Source organism: Mastacembelus armatus, chromosome 13, assembly GCF_900324485.2.
Source record: "Mastacembelus armatus chromosome 13, fMasArm1.2, whole genome shotgun sequence".
NCBI lineage: Eukaryota > Metazoa > Chordata > Actinopteri > Synbranchiformes > Mastacembelidae > Mastacembelus > Mastacembelus armatus.
This window is the reverse complement of record NC_046645.1, coordinates 9,160,618-9,188,529: the sequence shown is the minus strand read 5'-3', so window position 1 is coordinate 9,188,529 and position 27,912 is coordinate 9,160,618. Positions and strand designations below refer to the sequence as shown.

The 27,912-nt window shown below is 39.9% G+C and overlaps 2 protein-coding genes across 2 annotated transcripts; both read left to right on the top strand.

Annotated features, from left to right (window-relative positions):
• The first annotated feature begins 14,523 nt into the window (after nucleotides 1–14,523).
• On the top strand, nucleotides 14,524–17,137 carry LOC113124794 (uncharacterized). The gene is made up of 10 exons (XM_026297906.1): nucleotides 14,524–14,648; nucleotides 14,751–15,050; nucleotides 15,362–15,388; nucleotides 15,500–15,535; nucleotides 15,706–15,822; nucleotides 15,941–15,965; nucleotides 16,072–16,112; nucleotides 16,200–16,250; nucleotides 16,349–16,461; nucleotides 16,806–17,137. The coding sequence occupies exons 1-10, from the start codon at nucleotides 14,603–14,605 to the stop codon at nucleotides 16,935–16,937; spliced, it is 888 nt and encodes a 295-aa protein (XP_026153691.1). The 5' UTR covers nucleotides 14,524–14,602; the 3' UTR covers nucleotides 16,938–17,137.
• A 3-nt stretch (nucleotides 17,138–17,140) lies between these two features.
• Nucleotides 17,141–26,205, top strand: nrgnb (neurogranin (protein kinase C substrate, RC3) b). The gene is made up of 7 exons (XM_026313411.1): nucleotides 17,141–17,718; nucleotides 17,786–17,865; nucleotides 17,970–18,007; nucleotides 18,560–20,217; nucleotides 22,372–22,388; nucleotides 23,664–23,865; nucleotides 25,353–26,205. The coding sequence occupies exons 1-7, from the start codon at nucleotides 17,565–17,567 to the stop codon at nucleotides 25,406–25,408; spliced, it is 2,205 nt and encodes a 734-aa protein (XP_026169196.1). The 5' UTR covers nucleotides 17,141–17,564; the 3' UTR covers nucleotides 25,409–26,205.
• Nucleotides 26,206–27,912: the final 1,707 nt, after the last annotated feature.

Here is a 27,912-nt window from a genome sequence, read left to right as displayed (position 1 = left end):
AGAGCCTGCTTTGGCTAAAGAGATAAGAAGACCTTTCCTTCCTTCTCACCTGAGGGCTCAGACAGTCCCACAGAAGAACAGTACTGTCCAGCCCCACACAGCATGCACCCTGCCGGGGAGTCTGTTTGCTCTCTCGGATTAAAGGATCCAATAGGGCAGGGATATTGGTTGGGCAGGGCTGTACCTGGAGGGCAGTAGTGTCCTTTAGGGCAGGGCCTCAGTAAAGAGGTATTGGCTAAACCCAGTCTTAAATCACAATAGAAACCTTGAAAGAAGGGAAATGCATATTTTTTAAATTAGCACTGCCAGTATGAAGAGTGTGAAATACGTTATGAAAATAATGAAGAAAAAAACACATAACATAAATCATGTAACACCTGCATGTGAATAAGCCATCAGTGTCACTAAATAAAACTTGCTTTTTGCTTGAGAGCTGTTTTCATTACAGCCTTTTCAGGAAAAAACACAATATGTAGCGTAAGGCTTTCAGGTAGTCTTTAAGAAAAAAATATGCCTCTGCTGATAAGATAAAAGGATTGAAGAGGTGTCCTGCTGCACCTGGCTCACAGACATTGCAGGCTGTCTGTCTCTCTCTGTCCTGGTAGGTTCCTTTTGGGCAGGGCTCTGGGGCTGCACTACCCAGTAGGCAGAAATGGCCTTGAGGACATGGCAGAGCTGTAGCCACTGTCTGACCAGGAGGGCACCAATAACCTATTAAGGTGACAAGAGACACAATATAGTAGAGTGCAAAAGATGGAAAGGTTGCAGGTTGGAGCTTTAAAAAGTATTAAACACTATTACATTTTCTAATAGGAAATAGGGATGAAACATTAACTTACCTTCACTGCAGGGTCCAGTTGGAGCCCTGAGACCTGCACCTTTACAGTAGAAACCTGCAGTACAGGACTGACAGGCAGCCTCACTGGTTAGACCCGGCACAGGGGAGAAAGTACCCGCTGGACACAACTCTGGCAATCCTGAGCCCTCAACTGCAGAGAGACATACTTGTGGTAGGCAGACAGCATTCATTCATTTGTATTCATTCACTGTTTTTGCACAATGCCCACACAGGGTTATAGTTCACTGTAACAAAGACCATAATACATTAGGCGGAAAGTGTGGAGACTCCCAGCACAGGACAACAGTTTATCAACAGACTAACACAAATAGACACAAGATGACTCACATGTATGCCCATGGGTAATTCAGGGTGTCTAATTCCCCTAAGTCATAGTTATTTCAGTTTCCTATCCACCCCAGTGTTAAAGCCTGGGGGCGTCTTGCTTTAAAAAACAATTCCAATCAATTGCATAGAGCTGTCATTTGTACATAAAGTAAGATAGAACAAAACTTGGCAGACTCTTATACTGTATTGGCCTAAATTGTTGTTTTTTTTTTGTTTGTTTTGTTTCGTTTTTTTACAATTTTCTAATTCAATGGTCTAAGTCTCCCTCAGCAACTCAGTCCACTTCTTCTTAGGGCTAAACTGTGTCTGAGAGGATGTGTGGAAAAATTCCAATAAAACTAGACATGGGTTATCTCTCTTTTTGCTAGTCAATTCTGCCGAGAGTTGCAGGCACCAAAAGATAATGTTTGGTGGTGATATTATAGATAACTGATCCTGCCAGGCATCAATGTTGGCAATGTACTGTACATTTCACCAAACACTTCACTGTTAGAAGGATTAAAAACATTGCTGGCATGTAATTGATACAACCGCTCAAAGGCAGTAGGGATTACCACAGTATGTCCCAGGTGGACAAATGCTCCCTGTTTCTCCATCTATTGGTCTGGCCTCAGTGGCTCCTCCTAAACAGTAATACCCAGGGGAGCACGGACCCGTCGGCAGAGCCAAACCTGTTGAGCAACACAAGTGCATTAGTTATTGTGTTTTATACCTCTCAAAGTTGGCCAGACTTACTTCCCCTCTCCCCCTCTTGTAGAATAATGTCTGTGCCCCTGGAGAGCCTGGAATTAAATTGGCTCAGAGTTGTCATAGCTACTCTTTCATTTTTACAATATCATCCTTTCAATAAAAACAAATTTTATGATGTGACATTTGTCATAGCTACATTTACCATGTACTTTACTTTACTTCACATTGACCTTGGTGGGTAATACACAGTCATATAATTTGCAATTCCTAGGCAATGCAGCATCCATTCAAATACATCTGAAAATATTGCAGGCATGTGGCATGTGGTGAGCTAGGGATATACATCTCTATTGCAAACTAATGAATAGTGTTTATTATCAGTGTCCTAATACCTGAGATGTTGCAGAAGGTTCCAGGTGGACAAGGCAAAGGCTCTGAGCTACCTAAGGGGCAGTAAAAGCCCACCTGGCAGCGCCCCCCTGTGGAGGTAGCTGGACATAGACAGTTGGCGTTTGTGTAATTGTCCAGGTCAAAGGGCTGAGAGTTCCATGCTGCTGACACACAGAACCAACCTAAGAGGAACAAACAGCAAGACAGAAGGGTGGGAGACAATGAAAGTGATGTTTTTGACTGCTGTCCGATATACAAACTCACTTGCTACTGACATTTTCTGTAGCATCGATATAATAATGTTAAATCTTTCTCGGAATAAGGTAAAATAGCAGCAGGAAGACAACAATACAGAGGAAGGAAAGAGAGATGAGTCACAGATGAGGATTAAAAAAAAGTTTAACAAATCAGACAGCAGCTGTTCTAATATCTGCCTGAGACTTGTGTGCATTTTGTGGTTCACATATGGAGCCAGGCTGTTTTCCTACTTTGTACTTAAATAATTAATATACAGGGAATTATTTAAAGGCTGCTGTTGTTGCTGAATTGCTAGAAAAATGGAGAAGCAAAATAATGAGTGATGTGGCTGGTATTGAGCTGGAATGTCTTATGCTTTATGTGCACTCTTTGTTGCCTACCCCCAAGTCTTGGAGACTACTTTGGATTGGCCTGCTGGCCCCTAGAGATCAATAGGCTGACACTGACAAACTAGGCTGTGACTGTATTTTTGGTAGAAATAAACAAAAACACTGTTACAAACCAGCTTTGCATTTTCCAGACACTTTGGTTAGCCTCTCCTTTTCACAGTAGTGTCCTGGAGGACAAGGAAGGCAGCTGTCCAGACTCTGAGTCATGGGCTCTGGATTGTAGTATCCACGAGGACATGGAAACTGAGTGGCATGCTTAGTACCTATGGATATAATACAACTAAATTTAAAATGGTGCTTTAAATGGTATAAATATTTTTACCTTCTTTGTAAAAGCTGAGGGATTTGTTTATCAACACACTATTTCAGTGACGTAAGAACATTCTCTCTAGGGGCTATGCTGGATTTAGAATATGTCAAAATGTCTAATTTAATTTATGAAGAAACCCAACCATGACTAATAGTGTTTTGGGTGTGTCTACCATCAGGACAGTAAAATCCAGGAGGACAGGGGAACTTGGTGAAGTTGTCAGTCTTTTCTGGACAGTAATAACTAGCAGGGCAGCGAGAACACACTGACTGGCCCATGAGGTTGGTGTAGGTTCCAGCTGGGCACGGCACTGGGTTAGCACTTCCTTCAGGGCAGTAATGAGATGGTGGGCAAAGACCTCCTTCTGAGCCTGGTGAAGAAAAGCCAATTAGATCTGGTAAATTACTGAGATTATGACTGCTAAGCCTTTAATGTGATAAATCCTGTGATAAACCCGTGATTAATTCTATAGTCATTAATTTAACAAAACACCCTCACACATTAAGATTTCCTGCCTTTAACAGCATCTGTTTCTCTTCTATCTGATGCTTATTCCCAAGACATCTAGTCACACATTATATATTAGTTCTGCTCAACACTGTTTTAATTCATAATTCATTCAAAATACATTAAATTTATAGTCATTGATTGTTTAATCATGTTGATATTGCTGGCCAAACTAGAGCTATCCTGCAGAAAGGATTCATATAGTAAATATCTCAGTAAAACTGTAAAAAGCCAGTACTTTGCTGTTTTACCTGTAGCTGATTTGTCTCCCCCTGGACAGTAGAACCCTGGCTCACACAGTCCAGTTGGATGAGTGAGACCTGCAGCACTGCAAAAGTGCCCTGCTGGACATGGACTACAGCCAGAGCTGTCTGTCAGATGAAAACTGGAATCAAACATATACAGTTACAAAAAAGAAATGGCTTAGAACTATGTGTGTGAGTAATATTTTGACACACAACCTGTTAGAGTAGGTCCCTGGTGGACAGGGCAGCGGGAGACTTGTGCCTTCAGGGCAGTACCTCCCACCTGGACATGCCCCTCCTATTCCCGTGCTGAAGTTACCATCTGGGTTCTGAAAGTTTACACCTTGAGAAATGGGACATTTTAGTCAATAGACATTTTGCATCATAGCAGGCATTTAGGTAGACATTGGGTTGACACATTGTCTAACTATATTGTTATCATACAGGTAGTGTACCTGCTATGCAGTAATAACCAGACTGACAAGGCCCAGTAGGTTCAAAGAGACCCCAGTCCTCACAGTAGAACCCTTTTATCAGACCATGAAAAATGAAAAACATCACTGCTCTCACAATAAGGCATGGGGATCATCAAAAATGTTTCATCTCTAGTTAATTAAATGTGATAAATCAGTTAGTTTCAACATATCTGGCAAATTCGTTACAGTTTAATGCATTAAAAGTAAAGTCAGCATGCTGAACATTTTATGAAAGACTTTTCAGTGCCTTGCAAACAGAGCACTGAGGACAACCATGTGACAATACTCTCACCTGCTGGACAGATGAGGCACTGCTCCACTTGGCTGAGGCCAAACTGAGGGCTGTATGTGCCAGGAGGGCAAGGCAAGATGGCTTCAACACCACCACCAAGACAGTAGTGTCCTGCTGGACAGGGTTGGACGCCTTCCCCTGATAGGCAGTAGGTCCCTGCGGGGCAGTCCTCACACACTTCTGCCCCTTTATCCAAGAAAGCAAAAATGGGATAATGAATACATTGCCTGTATTTCATATTAGTACCTCATACCGTATGTTATACAGTACAGGTAGTTTTTATTACCTGTAGTATTTGAATATGTTCCATCAGGGCAGGCTACAGGAGAAGTCGAGCCCATGGGACAGTAGTGTCTAACTGGACAAATGTCCCCTGTCACACCATCTGAGGGCATTGGAGACACTGCCCCTCCTAAACAGTAATACCCTATAAATCAATAGATAGACATTTACTGATTTTTTAAAAAGTGATGATGTTTTCTTGACCAAAATATTTTCTAGCTGTGTCATAATTAATTTCACCTTTCCATATGAAATATTATTCTCCTTTGACTGTCAAGATATGTACATGCACTGCATGTGCAACAATTTATAAAACATGAAATGTTTTAAATCAATAAATCTGCTTTTCACTAATGTAATACATTATTGTTTTACCTGTTTCACAGATTCCTGAGGGCTGACTGAGCCCAGTTGTGTTGCAGTAGAGTCCTGGAGGGCAAGGCCAGCAGGAAGACAGGTTTTGGGCTCCCATAGTGTTGCTCCAGGTTCCTGCAGGGCAGGGGTACTGCTGGGGGTACTTGGTCCCTTGTGGACAGATGTAGCCAGCAGGACACACACCGCCAGAGGCCACATCCATCTGTGGGAATGTTGGAGTAGTCATCTGAATATAACAAAGTTTGATAATTTTAGCTTTTCGTTCTAGCTGGAAGTTTTAAAAGTTAAAGCTGTGGATAGTTTGCTTTGGTAGCTGTCATTCATTTCCCACACACTGCAGCTTATCCAAAAAACACTAATGAAAAACTTTTATTTAACTAATTCAAACTGGAACTGCACATGCCTCTAAATATATTCATATCAAATGACAGAAAACACTTTAGCAGTCAAAGTGTGTGGGAAATTAATGGCTGCCATCAAATCAACTGTAGCACTGTACACAGCTAAAGCAGAATTATTCAACTTAAAAACCTGGATGTTTTCTCTTTGTCTCTATGTTTTCTTTGTCTGTGCTCCTATAACATGCTAAGAAAAAATAGCAGTGAGCAAAAACAAATTGTTAAATCTTAGCATATTATAAAGCAAATAGCAGACAAATGTCAAAGATTTCCTATCTCCATGGATTTCAAATATGAAAGACACCCGTCTTGTTTCCTGCTAAATCACTGCATTAGAAGGATTTTTTTTGGAATAAACAAAAAACAGTCTAACATCCATAAATACCTATAGAACTAAGTGACTGATGTTTATTCATGCTCTGTGTATAACCTCAGATATTTGAAAAAAAGGCACCTTTTAGCTAAACCACAAAAAATATTTCTTAAAATGCTTATATGTAACTATGCTTCTCTTATAGGTTCATATTACGACTTTATCATGTCTTACTGGAGAGGCAGTGGAGACTCCGAAGGTGCAGTAGTGTCCTGGGTTACAGAGATCCTGAGGATTAGAGAGACCAGCTCTGCTGCAGAACCAACCAGCCTCACATGGCCGACAGTGCTGCACAGAATCGCCCCCCGTCTGGTCAGAGTAAGAGCCCTGAATAAATAAAATATCCTAATTTTACAAGGTGAAATAAATGAGTATTGTAGAGGGTAAATGAAATGTATAAAGCTACAGTGCAGAAATAAAAGAGATGTGACAGATTAACAAGTAGACTGAAGAACAGCTGAATAGACACCTATATTGTCACAGACACATACTAACTGACACAGAGATACTGACTGGAGGACAGGGGCGAGCAATGGAAGACCCTGGAGGACAATAGTGTCCTGCGGGACAGAGTCGTGCCTGGGACAAGCCGGTCTGGTTACACAGTCTGCCTCCCTGACACTCCACACATGACTGTGCACCTCGATGCTGTGGGGGAGTTACAGACAAGGTCAAAAACTTCAATATGGCATCATCACATAATAAACCTTTAGCAGTATGCCTTGAGAGCAGCTGCGCTCGGTGATGTACATATGCTATACTGTATGGATTATTTCTTACCGGCTGAAAAGTACCAAGGGCACAAGGTTGTGGCCTGAATGCGCCCTCCAAGGTATAATGACCTTTTTCTGCTTCATTCTGAACAGGTGAATCTGAGCCACCAGTACAGTAGAAACCAGGAAAACAAAGACCTGCAGGTGACGTGTTGTTGTAACCTAAACAATAAAAACTGACAGGAAGAGTTACATAGGTTTCCCATTTACATGGGCCTCGTAAAAATAAGCTGATATGTAAAAAACCAAATTACCATAAAAACAGTAAGTGGCCTTACCCTGGTGGACAGGTCAGGCACTCCTCAAGCCTGCTGAGACCAGTGCTGTTGCTGAAGGTGCCGGGTGGGCAGGGGAGGGGAGAAGAAGAGGCTAGAGGGCAGTAACTTCCTGCTGGACACAAACCTCCTGTTGGACCATCAACTGGAGTCTGCACATAGTCACAGTACATACATTTAACAGCTGACCAAAATGTAAAGTAAATATGGTCTGCTTTTTAAGTGCCTGAAGCAAAGTTTACTATAATTGAAATACATAGCACTGTAATGTTTCCCTATATGAGTTGATTGATATTGATACAGACAGTTCCTCTACTCTGTTTGCAGGAATAAGTCAGTTAGAAAAGATTAGAATTAAATTAAAATTAAAGATTTCAGTGAATTTACTAGTGGACCCAAGGAAGACTAGAAACCACTTCATGTGAACTAATGAGATTCAAAATAAGTGAAGATAAAAATTAAGAATTAATGTCTAATAACCTCTGTTTAATAAATTATTAAAATAGCATTCTCATACTGCAGACTTGGCTCCTTCTCTGCAATAGAATCGCTCTTTGCAGCTTCCAGAGGGCTCTGAGAGTCCCACACCAGTGCAATACTGGCCTCCACCACAAGGGGAGCACTCAGCCCCCTCACTGAGAGCAGAGCGTGAGCTGTAGGTTCCTTCAGGACAAGGTTCTGGAGCAGAAGTGCCCTCTGGACAGTAAAAGCCCTATGAAAGAGAGACAGAGAGAAAGAAACCAATTCTCAGTATGTAGGATTTTACAAATGTAGTGGCCAGGACACCTGAGCAGAGGTTACACTGTGTTTGTTCAGGCAATGTGAGAGTTTTTAAAATGCTAAAGATTCTCACCTGTGGACAGACTGAGGGCATGTGAGTTCCTGGTCTGCCACAGTATTGTCTAGATGGACATGAAACACATGCCTTCCCATGGTGACCAAGTGTGTTGTTCCTGTATTGACCAGGCTGGCAGGGGTGGGTGTATGGGTAGCCAGTCCCTAGGGGGCAGTAGTGCCCATCAGGACATGTCCCTGTCTGAAACGATGCAACATAATCATGTCATTTATTTTCAATTTATTTTTTATATGTACAGTTTATGGTTTCTAATCATTTATGCCCACCTATAATCTATGTTATGACATCTCTAAAAAAACATTCATTTGCGGTCTTACAGGGCTGGTGAGGGGTTGCTCTTGAGGCTGTTCGGAGTAACAGTACTTTCCTTCAGGACACTGGACACACTCACTCATATCACGGAGACCTGGAAATTCACTGTATGTACCATTGGGGCAAGGTATGGGGTTGGGATCCTATGAGGGACATCATTTGCAGGTAGTTTAATGGACATTGAAAAAACTGATCATATTAACTATAGAAAAGTCTTCTTTTAGCAAGTACTGTATATTGTTGTGTGACTCACAATGCCTCCTCCAGGGCAGAAGAAGCCTCGAGGACAGAGGGTGGCTGAGCGCTGAGGGTCTCTGGCCAAACCCTGAGAGCAGAGAAAGCCTGGGGGGCACACCATGACGTTTAACATGAGTTCCTCACTAGTGGTCTCATTACTGCAGTAGTGGCCCTGCAAGCACGGAGAACATTCCACAGAGCCTTCGTCCTACACACAAGAACGTGAAGGAAGATTCAGAGAGTAGAAGTTAAAGATATCAAGTATGGGGGAGGGACACTGCAAAACACAGAGCGATAAGAGGCTATACAATAACTTGGAAGGTGCTGGAATAATATTTCTATTGATTCAATGTTGAGAGCAAAAGATAAATTATAATAACATTTAACTTTAACCCTACTTCTTGAGGATATTTAAAAATGTACATACATGGTGACTAATGTAAGTCAATATCAATCAGAATGTCTTATGGAAGGACAAGACAAAACACTAGCTCTGGTTTCCACTGACTCTGTTAATTGACCAGTCATATTAGGCAGCGTTATAGATAGGACCTTACAGAGTAGCTGCCAGCTCCACAGACTCTCGGGGTGACAGTGGTTGAGTGGGGACAAAAATAGCCAGCAGGGCAAGCGGAGCAGTCCTCCAGCCTCTGGCCTCCTTTCAGACGGCGAAATGTGGAGCTGGAGAAAGACAGGACAGAGTGAACATAATAAATCCCAATCATTACACCAGCTTAATCCTTCATTTTACCCAATATAGCAAATTCCATATTAGCCTCACCATCATCATTCTTACATCTTCCTTGTAAAATTCAACAAATTATTGCTTACGGTGGGCAGGGGGAAGGTTTGGATGTGCCCTGCTGACAGAAGGAGCCTTCGGGACAAATCAGACAGTCTTCTCTGTGTCTGTTGCCCATTTGGATGCTGTAGGTGCCTGCAGGGCAAGGAAACTGGGTGCCATATGCAGTCCCTGGTGATGCAACATCAACATAGTTATATCCACATGAATGACTCATGATTGCAGCTCTACAAGAGAAAAAATATTTTTTTCATGTGGAAAAGCTGGATTTACTCTTTAAGACTACAAACCAACACATTTAATACTTTAAAGATACTTTATGTGACATAGAGTTTTGAAATGAATGTAGGCTATTAATTTAAGTTAGATACTGTCTTTTACCACTTTTGTCACACTGATGTGTACCTTCAGGACAGTAGTGTCCAGAGCTGCATCGACCTGATGGAACTCCAGACCCAGCCAAGCAGTACCAGCCCTCTGGGCATGTCTGACACTCACTTTCAGCTTCCAACCCACTCTGACCACTCCATGTCCCCACAGGACACTTGTACTGGGTGGGAAACATAGTCCCAGGAGGACAATAATGCCCTGCAAAGCAGGAAAGTGGCGGTCTCTGGATACCACCAGTTCCTGATAGAGCATAAACAATTTACAAATCAAAGTGGGAAAACTAGCTGAAAGCTATGGTAATATGATTAGACAATATTTTGGGAATGCTTATCACAGCTTTTAAAAACATGTTTACACAATTTAAATATGTAATTATTGTGGATATAGTGGTCAAATTGGTAGTTAAATTAAGTAAGCCTAAAAACATATAAAATAAATTTTTAGGCCTAGTTTAACACATATTGACACTATGTGAATATGTTGACTCATAGCACATGGTCATCACAGTGCTGTATACTGTATCACCCAGCTGCATTATGGTTAAGCAACTAAATCCATCTCATCTGATACAATGAATTACCATTGATTTTAAAGGCCAAAGGAGCATGTACAAGTGTAAAGATAATTGGCACCTCGAAGACATGCATATCTTGCCGGGCACTGCTGACATTGCGAGCGGTCAGTGAGGTCAGTGCGATTGCTCAGTGTCCCTGGTGGGCAGGCATTGGTTGGGGCGTTGGGTTTAGAGGATCCAAGAGGACATACAAACCTATCAAGATTTAGAAAAATTGATCACAGTGATAGAGCACTAAGGCAATAACAGGATTACAGAAAAGTTAGACACCTGAAGAGACATTTTTAGGGCATACCTACCCTTGCATGCAGTCCACATCAGGTGCCCTGAGCGCTACCTGTGTGCAGGCCTTCCCTGCATAGCACTCTCTGCAATCAACCAATTCATCCTGACCTTCTAAGGGGTTGAAAGAGCCTGGTGGGCAGGGCACAGGGTCACTTGTCCCCTCTGGGCAGTAGAAACCAGCTGGGCATTTGAGACAGTCCTTCACACCTGGAGAAGAGAGTTGTCTTAAGATGTCTTAAGACTGTAGACCTTCCTTATTAGGTTCTCAATAAGGTTAATTTAAGGGTATCAGTTATTTAGTACGTAGTAAATTTTCCTTTCACAGCCATCCATCATTTTTTCTGTATTGCACTCCCAGGTTCAGCTTGCCTTTGACAGTTGCTACATATTCCTAAATTAGATTCTTTCTCTCTTTGCCCTCTTGGCATACATCTGTTGCAATTTCACATCTATACAGTCTTGTTCATCATGGAAACTAGACAGTGCTTCTGATTTTTATATATAATCTCTGAGCCCTTGATGATGTTAGTTTAAACTGAGCTTTTGAGGTTTTTTGTTTCATTTATAAATAAATAACAAATGTAAAATCAATGACTGATATTTTTTGATGAGCGGTGAGTCTAAAACAGTCAAATGGTAAACTCACTGATTGCCCCTTGGTGAGGAGTGAAGGTGCCTGGAGGACATATGACTTCTTCCAAGGTGCCAGCAGGACAATATCTCCCCCGTGCACAGGGCAAGCCAGGACCTGAAGAGCCTGTCACACACACATACACACATGTACCTTCTTCAAATATGGTGGTAGTTATTTAACTGTGACACATCTGTTTAGTATTTCTTTTATTATTTAATAGTATTTTTGCTCCATTGAAGTCATTGTATTAGTGTTAAGACTTACCTGCAGGACAGAAGCGTCCTTCTCTACATCTCTTACAGGCTGCCCTACTTGTCTGGCCCAGTTGTTCCCCAGCTGTACCAACAGGACAAGGTGATCCATGAGGGGTGGCAGTGCCCTCTTCACAGTAATAGCCCTGTGGGCACAGGAACTGGGAGGTAGGTCTCTGTGAGCTGCCTTCCAAACAGTAAAACCCTAGAGAAAATTATTTATAGATATTTTCATGTATGGTAAAGACATGCAAAACAATTAGCTAAGTTTAACCAGCAGATTAGGCTTGAGAAAGGTATAGTGATTTTTCTGCACATATTGTAATCTTTGAATGAAACTGTGAGTGTAACAATACCAGAGAAGTGCCACTATCAATACCTACCTGCAGGACAGATTGTGCAGTCTCTCAGCCTCTGGAGACCTTCTTTAGGGCCGTAAGTCCCGGCAGGACAAGGTACAGCTATACCTCCTACACAGTAATGACCTGGAGCAAAAATAAATAGAAATAAATAAAACATGTACAGACACATATTAGGCTTCTTTCAAAATGAAAGAAAACAGAAATATAAATGACAGTATGCAGTTTTAAACACTAACCTACTGGACAGACAACACACACTACTTCTTCCCTTGCATCTTTGTATGTTCCTGGTCGACAGGTGATTGACTGACTAGATCTGTGGCCTGGTTGGCTCCAGCGGGGAGCCACAGTTCCCCCACAGAATAAGGACGTATCATTACAGCTATAGCAATATGTCTGTCCTGGTGCTGAAGACCAGCCAGGAGGACATGGAAGCGGGTGTGCCATCCCACTGTCTGGACAGTAACTTCCTAATGCAGGTAGACACATTCTAATTAATTTATTTACAAATCTACTATTAAGTCAAAAACAGGATGGGAACAGATTAGATATGTGTATGTTTTATTTATTATTGCACTACCTGCTGGACACTGCAGACAATGGATAGTGCAAACAGTGGAATAGAAGCCTGGGGGACAGTCATTACACACAGTGTGATCTGAACTGGGCTCCTTGCCAGGCCCACACTGTAAAATATATATGAGTTAAATAAAGAAGCAAGGACAAAAAGCAAAAGATTTACTTAAGACAAACAAAAATTTGTAATTTATTGGACGATGGAGCATGTACAAGTTTTGATGGAACTGAAATAGTCTGCTTTAATCGTTACCTTATGAGGGAATCCATAAGTGCAGATAGAGTCTACAGGGCAGGCCAGGCACTGTACAATCCCTTCAGGAGAATGTTGTCCTGGGGGGCACAAAGACAGGCTCCCAATGACTGGATCACATGAGAAACCGGCAGGACATAGCCTACAGTCCACTCTGTCTTCTGAACTGATCAGACCTGGGAAACAAGGCTAAAACACGTAGGAATTAAATTAAGACAATGTAGTGATGACACTACAGATCATACAAATCAAGTACAGTGTTTCGGGTGTTTCAGACACAAATTAAATTGAATAGATCTCCACTAATGAAGATGCTTTTTTTTTGTTTTTTTCTTAGTGGTCTTTTACCTTGCAGTCGCAGATGCTACTTTTTCCTGTGTAGAGGTTAAATGTACCTGCTGGACACCGATGAGGTGCAGATACATTTCCAGGACAGCTACATCATATAAACATAATAATTAATTTTATTTAACATGTCTTCATAGTAGAGGCTAAAGGAACTTTCAAAGGAACTAAACAAACTTGTATGTATTATTAAGAGTTTATCTACATATTGTTTTGGTGCACATACTAAAGTCATTAAAGACAGTTGATGACTTACAAATGACCGGCAGGACATTCTAAACAAAGCTGATGAGAGACGTATTTTCCTTCTGCACACTGATAGAAGTCTGTGTCATCGCTGGGGAGGGAGCCTGCATTCCTTTCAGATGATTCTTGTACAAATGAATTAATGTTAGTAAGGATGTAGAAGTCTGTTGGTCAGTAACTTTGATTGTCAAGTTTTGCTTCTCCTTAAACTTATATATATATATATATGTACATACATACATACATACATACACCTTATAACACTCATTGCTCTTACCTAAGGCAAGTCCAAATTGCATCAGCAGCAGAAAAATCCATAGAGCTAAAAAATAGAACAGATTCATTATTTTCCATGAGCACATTATCATTGAATCTATAATAAAGTCCACACTGTCAGAGTTATTTGTATATTTTCATTCATGTCTGTTTGGTCTGAGCTGACATGACTATTTAAAGGCACAAAAGTGAGAGGCTCTCAGTCACTGAAAGTGAAACAAGAGTGTGAAATGTGATTCCCGGGTGGCTGCTCTAGCTGATAATGGTGTGCAATTCTGTAACAGTACCTTCCATTTTCATAATGTATGAGTGCAAACCAACTCATATATAGTCTCTGATAGTGGATCAGCCCATTACTTATGCAACCTGTGTAATTAATTAAAAAGCTACAATCAAAGTAAAATATGGGAAAGATATACAATATCAGATATGTTTAAATTAAATTCAGCTAATATTGAATTTTATCAGAAAACACCATTTTATTCTTCAAAGAGTGAGGATTTAACAGTGAGTAATTTAATTAAAGTGGTAAATGAATGTCAAACACCTCTCTTGAGGGAGAAAGCGAGCTGCAGTGGTGCATCTGCAGATAACAAACCACATTATGGTATACTGAATCTTTATTTCAAACCAGGTGCACAATGTTTGTTTTGTGGTATTAATGTCTACATAGAATTTGTTTTATTTAACTACAATACTGTGTCATTGGTGTGTCATATTTTAAAATATGATTTGGTCCTTAACATTTTCAACAGAAGTGTACTTTACAGGAAGTAAGATAGAATATATGGAAAATTCTGAATTATTTTTAGCTAGCTTTAAATCCTGTTGTATACCACTTCCTGTACTCTAACCCAAGAGCTGGAGCTTGTACGTGGGTATTTCAATATTTTTCTGCAGGTGCAAGCGTCGCCAAACTACAAGAGCGCACAATATTTGATTTTTTTTGAGGCAGCAGGAATCAGAAAAGCAAGAACAATAACAATGAGCTCAGTCCACTTCATTTCGCTCCTTTTTTTGGTAACACAAGGTAAGCAATATATATTTGTCATTAGCAATTAAACATTGATGTACACATCTATAAAATCATGCTCTGTATGTATTGTAATACTGAAATTTCTTCTCTTTGCAGATTTGCTGAGTTGTGTTTACATGAAGACATCATTTGATTTGACTGTCGCATTAGGGGACTCTCTGACATTAAATTGTAGCTACAACTGCTCCACTGGATTTGTTCGTGGCTGTTGGAGGAAAGCATCAGACAACTCTGGTTGTCTTGGGAAATACAGCAAAAGCAGCTTTTGCACAACCTCTCTTCATCTGTCAAATGTGTCCACTGAAGATCTCAAGAACTACACTTGCTACACAGAAGATACAGAGGACCCTCAACTTCCACGCAAAATAGAGCTTACTGTTTTACTGCAACTTGAAGGTAGATAAACATTTTCATAAGCAAATGCTATTAATCCAGTAAATCCAGATATCCTCCTGAGAACCGAGGAAAATAAGTGTCTTCCAATTTCTTCTTTTTTGTAATTTCCTACCTATTTTTGGTTTAAAAAAAACATGTTACTATTTAGACTTTTTTTAATTTATTTTTATTTTTAATTTTATAGCATGTCCACTGTAGTGGATCATAGGACCGTTTTTGTGTAAACAAACTGTCCACTACAAGGGACACAAGTCAGTGGGCTGGGTCTCAGGAGGCTATACATTTGATATAATTTTGTTTTTGTGTTTTAGCTCAAACAAGTGCCCCAAACTGCACAAGTGAGTAACTTTCAAGTAACTAATTAAGATGTCTGATACAAAATATTTCTAACTATACATTATTTTTACACATCACTTTCATTTATTTTTACTGTTCTTTACATTTCCCAGCATCTCTCCCTGCTAAGCCAGAAGATTCAGGTAGAGGTGAGAGAGAACACTGTCAAACAGTGCAGAATATCTACAGATTATCTACATTATATTTAGATAATGTGTAACTATATTTTCTATAATTATGTACATATAAGTGTGGAACTGAAAAATAAGGTTGCCCTTTTAAACAATACAATCCAAGTTAATACTGCTGTTGTTCACAGGAGAATTTGTGGGAATTAAGGTTTTAGCAGCAGTCACTGTTGCTGTGGCCATGGTGCTTTCAGCATTGGCTGCTTACCTGTGCCTGCACCAGAATAGACAGAGATGGAGTGGCAAAGGTGATTCCAAAATACTACCTTGTGATCATATTCTTACTCAAAAAAATAGCAATTCTGAATGGAGTAATAAAGAATTTTATCTGCAGATCATTGCATTAATATTTATCACACATTGCAGGGGAGTCTGTTGAGTCCAGGTCTGGGTGAGTATAGTTTGAGAACAAATCTTAAATCTATGGTTTCAAAAACCATTAAAGGTCTATGATTTGATTATTTATATTATTTAATTATCCACTATCACTATTTTAGCTCACCACTACCATCCAGTGCCGTTCTATCTCCACTGAAAGGTAAACAATTTGAAATATCAAAAATGAAATGTGAGAATTTTACCCTGCAGAAACAGGCCTGCCATTCATACTTGTCATATTCCCCAGGATCACTGTCAGCACAAAGTGAAAGAGTGACTTTGAGGATTCCTACACCAGGTAAGATCATCTCTAGTAACATTTTTCTTTTCATGTAATTTATATGAAGATTATATATTATAACAGTTGCTAAAAATTAAATAATTCTTTTGACCCAGATAATGAAAGTGACACTGAAGTTCCATATGCTGACATAATGATTACTGTCCGAGGTGTCAGTACACCAGAGCTCACTCAGGTTGGCTACTTGACTCCTGGAGATCAAAATGAGGTGAGAGATATAAGATAAGAATAAAATGTCCACATTAGTCACTTTTATCTCACTAAACCCCATATTCATAAAAGTTTATTCTCTATTCTTTGAGCAAAACTTTACAACTTTGCATGTACATGAATCTAAGGCTGGTAAATGCCCACAGTATTTTATTGTTGCCGGTGATGTGCAAAGAGTCACAATGGCTAAACAGTATATAGGCTACCAGTTCAAATGAATCAGCAGTTACCTGGCTGGTACCATTTTAATGACTTTTTTAAATTGAATTTTATTGTTGTATGTACATTTGCAGTAATAACATAACATACCATATTCTCTTCATGTCTCTGCTGCCCCCTCAGTGGTGGGGGGATGAATCAAGGTGTCACCTGCAGGCCTCACGCTCAGCGGACAGACTGCACGTGCACATGCCCAAAGAAGTCAGCCGGAAGATGAGCACCAACTCTGAGTATGCGGTCATCACTTACGCCTGACTGACGCCCGGGGAGACGAAAACTCGGTTTTGTTTCGTTTTGTTTTTTATGTTGTACACGCCTAAAAACGTTCACGTTATTCTGTCGTTAAGTAATTTTATTGCATATGTACATATAGGATTTTGTTTATTTTATGTGTGATATGTTTTTTTAATTAATCCGCATCTATATCCAATAAAGACGTTGTTTCTGGTGACTTTATGCAATTTGAGCCTAATCATTTCCCATAGTTAAACCCGTCGTTGCCTAGAAACGGTTGTCAACAAAACACAGAAGCCTAGCTAGCGTTAAGTTACTCTTGGTAGCATTAAAATAAAGGTGTGTGTGAATTGCAGGTTATTTCAGACAGCAGTTGTAACTAATTATTTAGCTCATGCTTTGACATTTTTTAAGTCTTAATGAATATATATTTTAGCGGTGTCTGTGGACTTGTTCGCTACAGTAACTCAGGCCTTAACTAAGTAACGTTAGTTAATATTTTGTCATAAGTTCCTGTTTCAAGCTTCTGTCCCCTTTCACGCTGTAAACCAGGGGGGAAGTTAAATACCGAGGTAAATTAAACTTCGATTTCTCCTGGTTAGATATTTCTAGCTGTCACAGCAGTTACCGGTCCAGTGTAACTAAAAAATGTCAGTGCCTTTTTCTAACACACACCTGCGGGTACCGCGAGGATTTGGGACCATCCTAGAGGGACTGGCCAGAGAAGTCCTGAGAGATCAACCTGAAGACATCCCTAAATATGCAGCACAGTACTTCGACACGCTTCTGAAACGCAGAGAAGGTAACTGCAGCATTAAATGTTATCACATTAGACTTTTGCTGTCACATAATTTACTTTCTGCTTGCAGAGAGTGGCATGGATCCTGCTGAGTGGGCTGCTAAAATGGAAGATAGATTCTACAACAACCATGCATTCAAGACTACTGAGGTACTGTACTAAGACAGCCTACAATGCATAAACCACTACTCTCACCATATCTATAATCTTTCCACCACTACACCTTTAATGTTGTTTGTTTTATCTCCCAACAGGCTAGATTTGAAAAAGAGACTGCAACAGCTGTAACAAAGTGAGTCTCACCTTATATGTTGTAAACAGCAAGGAGGAGCTACAGGAAAGGGCAAATATCAACATAAGGGAAAGGATAGTGAGAAGCAAAGAGACAGAAATAAAATATATTTGTTTCATATTTTTTATTAGGTTTATATTCTCCTTTGGTGTTAGGTTTTGTGTGGAGTTGCTGTGGATTTCGTTCAGGTGTTCAGGAAAATAAAATTAGAAAAATGTGCACACTCTTAAGCACAAAACTGCAATTATCATACTGCAATCACTCAACATACTTTGTAGAATAGAGGCCCGGAAGTAGCACAGACAGCTCAGTACTGAAAGCACTGTTAGGTTTACAGCGTCAAGGCTGAGAAGAAAGAGCAGGACTGATCAACAGGATGCCGCCAGCAGCAGCAAGACAGTCACAAGCTCCAGATGAGTGTCACAGAGGCGTTCTGGCATTGTGTTGTTTTGAAAAAGCATCACTTAAATCACTTTTATTGCTTACATTTTTTTCACTGTCATATTGAACATTTCTCACCTTAGATTTTTCACTTTGATTGGTATTTTTTAGAGATATACCAGAGGAGTCCCAAACTGAAGATCAATTAAGTCATTCAGTAGAAGCCTCAAATTATTCCACAATACAACATATGCCTGAAGAGGTTGTTTTTACTGAAAGCACAGAAGAAAAAAAACACGATATTACAGAGAAGAGCATGTCAGTGGAAAGTGGACTTTCAGAAGAAGTGATCAACAAGCTCCCAGTTGCAGATGTACAATCAAATGAACTGAGTGAGACAGAGGATGAGAAAGGCTCAACAATAACTAAACTTGATCAAGTTATCAGGGAGTCTAATGATGAAGACCAGGATATATGTGAGTCTGAGTTAGAGTCCAGAGAGTTATCATTCTCTGGGGTTTTAAATGTAGATGTGTGTGCTCAGGAGTTAGGAATGGAAGAAGATAAGGGAGGTATTGAGGAGCCTGTAGCTGTAGATGAGGAGATTTTAGACTCAGAGGGAGAGGAAAATGTTGAAACTGAAGAACCAGTGGAGGTCTTTCCATATTCTGGGCTGGCTGATGTAGATGTGTGCGCAACAGAGCTTGGAGAAACAGAACAGAAGATATTGGAAAGAGCGACTGGTGAAAATGATACACATACTGTCGAAGAAAAAACCTTAAAACTCCAGCCTGAGGAAATTCTTGTACAGCCATCACTGTCTGAATCCGAAATCCCTGAGGGCAATGAACAAGAATCAGAAGAACAGGAAGAAAAGACTGCGCTGGAGGAAAGAACAGAGATTGAAGTTTACTATGGGGAAACTCGTGAAGTTTTAGCAGATATTGAGGGTGGTTTAGACAGTATACCAAAAGACGATTCTTTGGTTGGTATTAGCTTTGAAGATGAGGGCAGTCCAGTAGGAACCAGCCAAAAGATATCTGTTATACAAGACCAAGGTGAACCTGAAATGGAGGAAATTGAAAAGGAAGTTCACTCTGAACAGGATAAAATGGGAAGTCCACATGAGACATCTGAAATAATAAAGGAGAAGGTGGATACAGATTATTCTAATTTTAACAAGAGTGACGATGATGAAAAGGGAAAAGGCGTTAAAAACATCAGCTCATCACATCAGCCCACCACCAAAACGGATGAAGAGGCACCAGAGGATGAAACCGATCATGAAAATGAAAATAATACAAACGGTAATAATGAAGATGAAATTCACCAGGTAATGGATTCTGAAAAAGAGACCAAGTCAAACAACGTTGACTTTACAGAAGATGAAGTGATAGAAGGAGCTGAAGGAGACAAAGAGGACTTACATACAGAAGGTTATAGTTTGACGGAGGATGAAAAAATTGATAATGACGATGCGGAGAATCATTCATCACAAATAACCCATTCAAATATATCAACTGTTGCACTGGAGACAAAGAGTGAAACTTTTGAGGCAAGTGCACAACAGCTACCAGAGGAGAATGAGGAGAGTCAGAGGACACTTGTAGAGTCACAGCCAGAGGATACAGTGGATGAAAAGGAGGTCACATCAAAGGAAACAGAGGAACTGGCAGAAGAAGGAACAGCTGATTCTGACATACAGGAGAAAAGTGATGCAACGTGTGAAGAGGAAAGCATCACCCTCACTCATAGTGCAGATGGGACAGTTGCTGACCACCAAGGGGAGGTAAGGTCACTTGGGTCTGAAAATGACACTGCAGAGCCTTAGGTTAAAAGAGTAATGACGATAAAGTTTGATGCTTCTTCTTAATACATTGTTTATCATTTGCTGTCATAAGTTTAATGTTTTGCATATAAACCACAGCTTCTCCACAGCAGTCTGAGGCTAAATACTCATACCATTTCAGACAGAGCTGTCTTTAGCTAGGCTATAGTCTGCTGTGCTCCAATTCCTGTCTCAGGTAGCATATATAAATAAAACCTTCAAGGACAAGTCTGATCAACAGAGGTCCTCACTTTTTCTCGCCTGGATTCTCTAGGGAAGGGTGACTGAAAATATCTCCAGTTCATTTTGTGGATGACATATGGTACTTGCTCTGCTAAATTTTGAATGTCAGCATCAATGTCATAATCAAATCATCTTAAATGCAAAGTACAGAAATTGTAGTTTCAATCTAGGTTCACCAGATTCTGTGTCTTTGTTCATATTCACGCATGTTGAAGTTGATGCTGAAGGCCTTTATTCTGCCGCATGGTCATAAAACTGTAATACAGGGGCTTTGTTAGCACCAAATCCACTCTCCTCTTGGGAGCAACCAGAGCCTCCACGGATTGAAACTTGATTCAGTAATCTATCATCATAAAAGACAGGCTGAACAATTTGTCTTGTGAATTAGGCCGTTAACGTTTTTACTGCTGTCACAGTTAGCGCTGTTTGATTTGTCTGGACCGACAGGGCTCTAAACATGCAGGGAGGGAGTGTAGGAAGGGGTACTAAGAATGTTACCATGGTAACCCCTCACCATACTGCTCTCTCTTCGTGTCGTCATGGAATTAATAGGAGATGGTGATGCTGATAGTTGCTAGGCACCATCTGTATCAGTAATCTACCTTTAATAGCAGTTTTCAACTGACTATTAAACAGTAAAACAGTGCTATTTTGCATACTTGTTAGTGCATACTTAGTGACAGGACTTATTTGAGATTTAACTAAGACAGCACAGTACAATATATAGGCCATCTGGTCTAACACTGAACTAGCTGCAATACCTTAGATGTCTTGCCGAATCGTTTACTTTTTAACTTTTATGCGTTAATTCATTGTTAACAAGTGCCTACAGTGACGTGCTATACACTAGTCATCTTAGGTGGATAAATACTGTTCTAGCTAATGATTAGGCTAATATGAGCAGACTTAACAACATTGTGATTGATTACAATAAAATTAATTACATGGTGATTATCACTGTTACAAATGAACAAAGTGAAATGATTGATAAAGCCAGACTGCTTAATGAAATTAGGGATGAGAATAACTTAACATATTGTTTGAATGGTTTGCAAACCAGCAGGAGCAGATTAGTGTCAGAGATATAACTCAGATAAATGGATGTTTTCTGTTTCTCTCCGTCTTGTCTCTGAGGCTGGCAGAGGAGTGTGGGCGGCCATACCAGCTGGGATCAGAGGGATGAAGAGGGTTGTTAGCTCACTCTGCCTCTAATAAATTTATAACACCTCCTAGTGTAAAACAGTCCAAGATGCTTACACTGTTTTATTTTCAATGCTATTAGTAGAATTTGAAAGTCAGCAGTTATTGTTGTATGACCATCTGGCTTTTACATAGTATTTCTATGTTGGTCATCTGTTTTTATTTGTGGAATTTATTATTGTAACAGTGAAACTTGTGAGTTCTTGTGAAGCTCTGTATATGTGCTAGTGTCATTTTGTGTGATCGTTATTATACAGACTAAAACTTCTCATTTTCACCTCTGTCAAAACTGTCAAACATTAAATCACTTAAATAGTCTATAAACTCACTTTGTTTCATTTTTTCTTAAGTCTTTAGGCCATGTTTCGTCTGTTAATGGTCTGTACCATTAATGTGAGCACTGTAGGTCAGCAACCTTAATGAGACTGAAAAGATGGAACACATGCTGTCATGTTTGTAGGAGGTCTCTCTTTCCCTCCCTCCCTCTTTCTCCCTTCCTCTCTCTCTGACTGTATGTCTCTCTCCCTCTCTCACTCAGTGCGTGAGCGGGTGTTACTGAACATACAGTGATTGTTAGTAAAAGCCAGTGAGGCATCTGTATTAAACCATAGACTCATTTACAGAGAGCATTGCTTGATCCACATAGAAACTGAGGCATACAAGTGATACTAGCTCAGCTCACCTGAAGCCTGAAGTCATCTTTAAGAGTAAGACATGGACTGTCACAATGTAAGTAGAAGCTTCAGATTAACTTTCTTTAATTTTTTTTCTTTTAATTTTTAATCACTGATCAGTTCCAAAGTAGATGCACATTTAGTTAACTCAGTAGTTCAGTTTGTTAGTTACTAATGGTATTAGTAGTGTTTGGTTTGCTTCAAACTAGATAATGTGTGTATAGCGTGTAATTTTGTCATTTAGCTGGAGTATAATATATGTTAGAAATATAAAGCCCTATTATAAAAAGCTACATGCATCAAGTGGATAATATTACATGAGATTTGCATCAGAATATTTCAAGTCAATCAGTGTCAGATTAAGTCTAGGGACCCTAAGGCAATAAAAACAATAAGACCCATGAGAATGTGTGTAGCCAGCAAAATCTAGTGCAACAGCTCTGCATCTCTGCTGCTGTAAAAGAGCTGGTTTCTGGCTGCTCAGTGAGCAGTCAGACAGAGAGGCTAATGAATGCTGGCTGAACAGGTGGGTGGTCACACTCCTACACTGAAGGGGCTTCACTGGAGACATGATGCACTGCTTCATCAAGGTAGTGGGATGACAGTGGGCTTGGTCTGTGGGCTGCCTTTGTGTGAAATGCCAATCTGTTTCCATAAGAAAAGCACAGGGTGTAGCTGATATGTGTTTGCCACAGAATTTGAACTGGTGTTTACATAACTTGTCGACAGCCTTGGCACTATTCCACTGACACTTTATGACAAGCCAGAATTTCTTTTCCACCCACCCCATGTTTCCTTTGGGATGGTGGATGCTGTACTTTGAGTCACTGAATGAGCTGCTGGTGTTGACTGCAGCAGCACTTTTGCTGGGTCATCTTTTTTGGCTGACGGCTGCAGCACAAGTGTTTATTTCCGTGAAAGATATTTTTTAAAATATACTTCCTGTGAACGAAGTGGATTATTATTTCTCAATAGAAAAACAGCAGTTTGCTTTGTTTTGTGTAATAAACTGATAATATTTCCATGACTGTTGTGAAGCCTTTTGTCCGCTGAATGTGAGGTTTTATGGCTTTTAGTTCACTGATAATAGCAGATCATGGTCCTGAAAGCCCCATTGAAGTCATGCAATAAAATAGAGCCAGTCTGCAACAAGCACACACCCCTTGCTGTAACAAATAACAGGATGTGTGCAACTTCACAAAATATGGTGTCACAATCTGTTAAGGACGAGATTCTCTCACCAGTTTCAGAAAGAAAACATCCTCACATGATCATGTAATATGCCCTCCTACTGTGATAAACTACAACTACTTTGTTGTCACCTCAGCAGGAGGAGTGCAACCGGCCCCAGGAGGAGGAGGACATCATGGACATTCCTCTGGATGACCCTGAGGCCAACAGGGCTGCTGCCAAGATCCAGGCTGGCTTCCGTGGCCACATGACCCGTAAGAAGATGAAGCCGGAGGATAAAACGGAAGGGGAGGAGGTGAGCAGCACTGGGGATGTGCTCAACGGCAGCCAGGGGGACACAGGTCAGTGGTGTAGAACCAAGGGATAAGAGTAGGTCACATAATGCCATTAAAGAGGGCATTATGGCTGGTGACTGTAAGGCTCCCATCAGGAGCTGTATCTACAGTAGGTGATAAAAGGTGAGTGATAGAAATGGTTTACTTGATTGCAAAAAATCTCGAGTTAAAGGAATTCACTATTTAACGTGATAAGCCAGCAAATGTTACACATAATGCAGATGAATGAGATGTAATAGTTTTAAGGATATTCTGCATGTTGATAGTAGAACAATAGTTTTTAAATCAGGAATTCCTGTGTCTCATTGTAAGATGAGGGTGGGAATATTTTGTGGTCACAACTTCAACTTGACAATAATGCAGTAAAATAACTGATCTGCCATTTTACACACCTGGAAATGAAACCATTTATAAGCTATACATAATTAAATACACCTATTAGAGCCCTCTATGGGTTATCCCTAGTGTGATTAATGCAATACATAACTGAGTAACTCATTTAATTACACCATAAGGTCTCCAGCAACAAATGATTGAATCTTTCAAATTAAGTCTTCTGTTAAAGGTTATAAATTAATCTGCTTCTAAATGTGCTGATAAATTAAGGGAGAGAGAGAGAAGATATTTGTGATTGATCAGTTTATCTGGAAAATATCAAGTTACATGCTCACAGCAGTCATAAACATGTTTTCCTATTTTTAATTTAAGCATTTTTATGTGGACAAGGAAATTGTTTCAGAACTCAGCTATTCAGTCAAAAAATGTTTTTCTTTGTTTTCCTGCAGACACCTGCTAATCAGTACAAACAAAGGCTGATTTGTTTTTTATGCTTCTAGAAACTAAAGCCAGGCTTTCATGTAACAACAGTAATAAATAAAACCTCTACTTCTACAAAAGAGTTTCTTATAGAAGTGAGAGCTGGCTTTACATTCCTAGTACACAAAAATAAATAAGTAAATAAAATAAAATAAAATCACCTTTTCCTGAAAGATAAAAAGTGTTTTTAGGGGATGAGGTTGACCCAAGGCACTTACTTCAACAATTCACCCTAACCTAGTTGCTGGATGCCTTGCATCCTTATGTGGGAGATGTATTTATAGCTTCAGGTGCTTTAGGTACAGTATATGTGTTGGAAGGCTGAGAAGAATTAATGGACCTGTCGGACTGGAACCCAGCATCCTGAGCACCCACTGGGGTAGACCCCCATTCCACAGCAGAAGTGGGTTTTTGAGCTCACTGATTATGCCAGCCATCACACGGTATCAAGTTCTCAGCATCACACAGTACCTTCAAACGAAAATGAATCCTTCTTATGTGGCAGCTCGATGAGAAGTTGTCTTGTAGTGCTTTGTTTTGTACAATAGATCTACGCACAAAAAACCTTAGAGTTTGTGACTGTGTATCAAAGACTTTAACAACACAGAAAGTGTCATAGAAACTGTTTTTCCAGGCTCTGCAGTGCTTGACTACGCCTTGCCTGTTTCTGTTTTTAGAGACAGGAGGATCGGGGGCAGTAGAGAGAGACGACACATCTGTGCCAGAGCAGTGACGCCCCTGTTCTGACCTGGATGAAAAGAAAGAGGGAAAGTAAGGTAGCGAGAGCTGGCTGGCATAAGGTGGCTGGGCTGGTGTTCAGGCACACCTTTTTACCCCAGGAGTCATTTTCTTTTTCAACACAAATTAGCAGTAGAAAATGAACAGTTTTGAGGGTGTGTTATGTGAATTTTGTGAACTTTAACACTCCTCTGCTTCTCCAGCAGTATCATCAGTACGGATGTCTTTGACCCAGAATTTGCAACTCACTGCATGTACTTGTGAAACTTCTGGTAGTGTGCTAGTTTTTAGATGATGATCTGTGAATGTGAAAATGAATGTCTAAATGCTAAACAGGGCTTATTTTGGATGGTTCCGTTCATGCCGTCTGTGCATAAACCTTGTATGCATCAGCATTAGACTTTGTGTAATTAGTGGCTTAAATTATTTGTTATTCTGCGTTGTTTTCTGACATGCTTGTATCTTGACTATTATTTACTGATTTCACTTGCTTACAAAAATGATTAAAATTTAAAAGAGAAGTAGCTATGTATGTTCTATTTATTCTCAGTTATGTAAATCAGATTGCAGCAGTCTTGATTATCTTTTTTGATCACATAAGTATGTTGTCTTTTCACCTTTTCAAGCATTTTCTATAAATCTGATCTTCCACAACAGTAAGCATGCAGTAATTACACTTTTTTTCAAGATGCATTTGGTACAGCTTTACCTTATGAGACTCTGGTTCGATATGCTCTGTTGTTGTGTTGGTGGGTTTGACTTGTTTAAATTAAATCAGGTGTGAAAATCTCATATTCATAGTCAGAGCCTTTATGCTTTAGCACAAATTTAATAGTACCTTGCTGTACTTTGCTGTAGAATCATGGCGTTATACTAATAAATCCACCTTAAATATATGGTTAAATGTCTGTTTTAAATTTCATTAATTCAAGCTAAGGATCTGTTTGTTTCCAACAGTACCTTTTATGTAATGTGTCACCTCTGTCTCAGTTGTTGTGATGGTGAAGTGGTAAAGTTGAGATTTTTGTACAGTGCATCAGCCAAAACTGCTCATTTTTCTTTTGTTAGTACAACATAAACAGGCCTGCTAATTGGAGAGATCAGGCTTCCATGAAGCATAAACAATGTTTCTCTTCTGTTTCTTTACACAATAGAGCTCATGAATGTTTCATAACCTAAAATTGGGCATCTCTAACTTTTACATCTACCAATTACAAACCACAAATGGAGTTTATACAACAAATATTAGCTCTGAATAGGACAATTAAATGATTTCATTGTACACTTTTGCAGCGCCTCCATGCAGCATGCTATAAAATGTTCATTTTAAGCATTTATCATTATCAAGACCATTTTCATAAACACCTACACCATATAGTGATTTGTTTGCCTGTCAAACATTTTCTAGTATGTGGTCTGTCTTTATAGCAATAAGGTGATTAAATCAAATAGAAAAAGAATAACAAAATTTTGCTTCATTTGCTCAGCCAGTCTTGTTCCTTTTATGAGAAACAGGACAGAGCATCTTCAGTCTCCCAGTGCTCCCACTCAGCACACCCACGCACATCTGAGCCATGCTGCACACTGCACAAAGTCACTGCACATGCATTCTCACACAGGAAAAACACAACTCCTCCTTTAGTGTAAGAGTTCATCCACACTCAAGTCACTCATTCTCACACACACACACACACAGATGCAGGTTCTTGGTAACATCTCCAGCTGTACAGATAGGACAACTGACATGCATCTTGCTCTCAGTGGTTTTGCACAGCACTTCCTTTTTAAGCTGACATTCCTCCTCCGCTGTGCTCTCATAAACATCCTCTAAGGGGTTTATATGGACCTATTCTCTCTCTTCTCCTACTCAGTCTCGAAGGTGCCACGGCCACGTTCTCCTGTCTCTTTAATGGCTGTGGGTGAACAATCAATATTCTGTAACACCTCCAAACATAGCACAGCACCCACTTGGTGGAGACTAAATTCTAGAGTAAAGGAAAAAAAAAACCTTAAAAAAAGAACTTGGAAAATCATATTAGTGAGGGTCTGGATAGATTCTCATGTGAGGAGTTTTTGAAGCCAATGGTAGCCTAAAACATACCAGAGCATAATAGGTCTGTCCTTTTCTTTTACATCTTGTTAGCCTGAATATGGACTATTTTAAGAGTGGACCATATGGACCAAAGATCTGCTCGGTTGGTTTGTTCTTTGCTTCAGACAGCTTGTCAGTGAAGAAAAATCTCTGTACTCTCGTGGGTGATAATTAGAGACGAATAAGCAAGGACGAACAGCAGGGGGCGCAATTATCTGCTTTCCAGCTGTTAATGCATGTGACCCCATGTATCTGAGATACAGTAAGTTTTTTAATGCTCACTAGGTTACACAACTTAGCAGTAATGAGAAAATATAAATTAGCAGACTTTATTGCCGTATCTGAATAAACTACAGCCAATAAAACACCATGTGTTACACTGTGAAAGAGAGGAATCAGATAGGTGT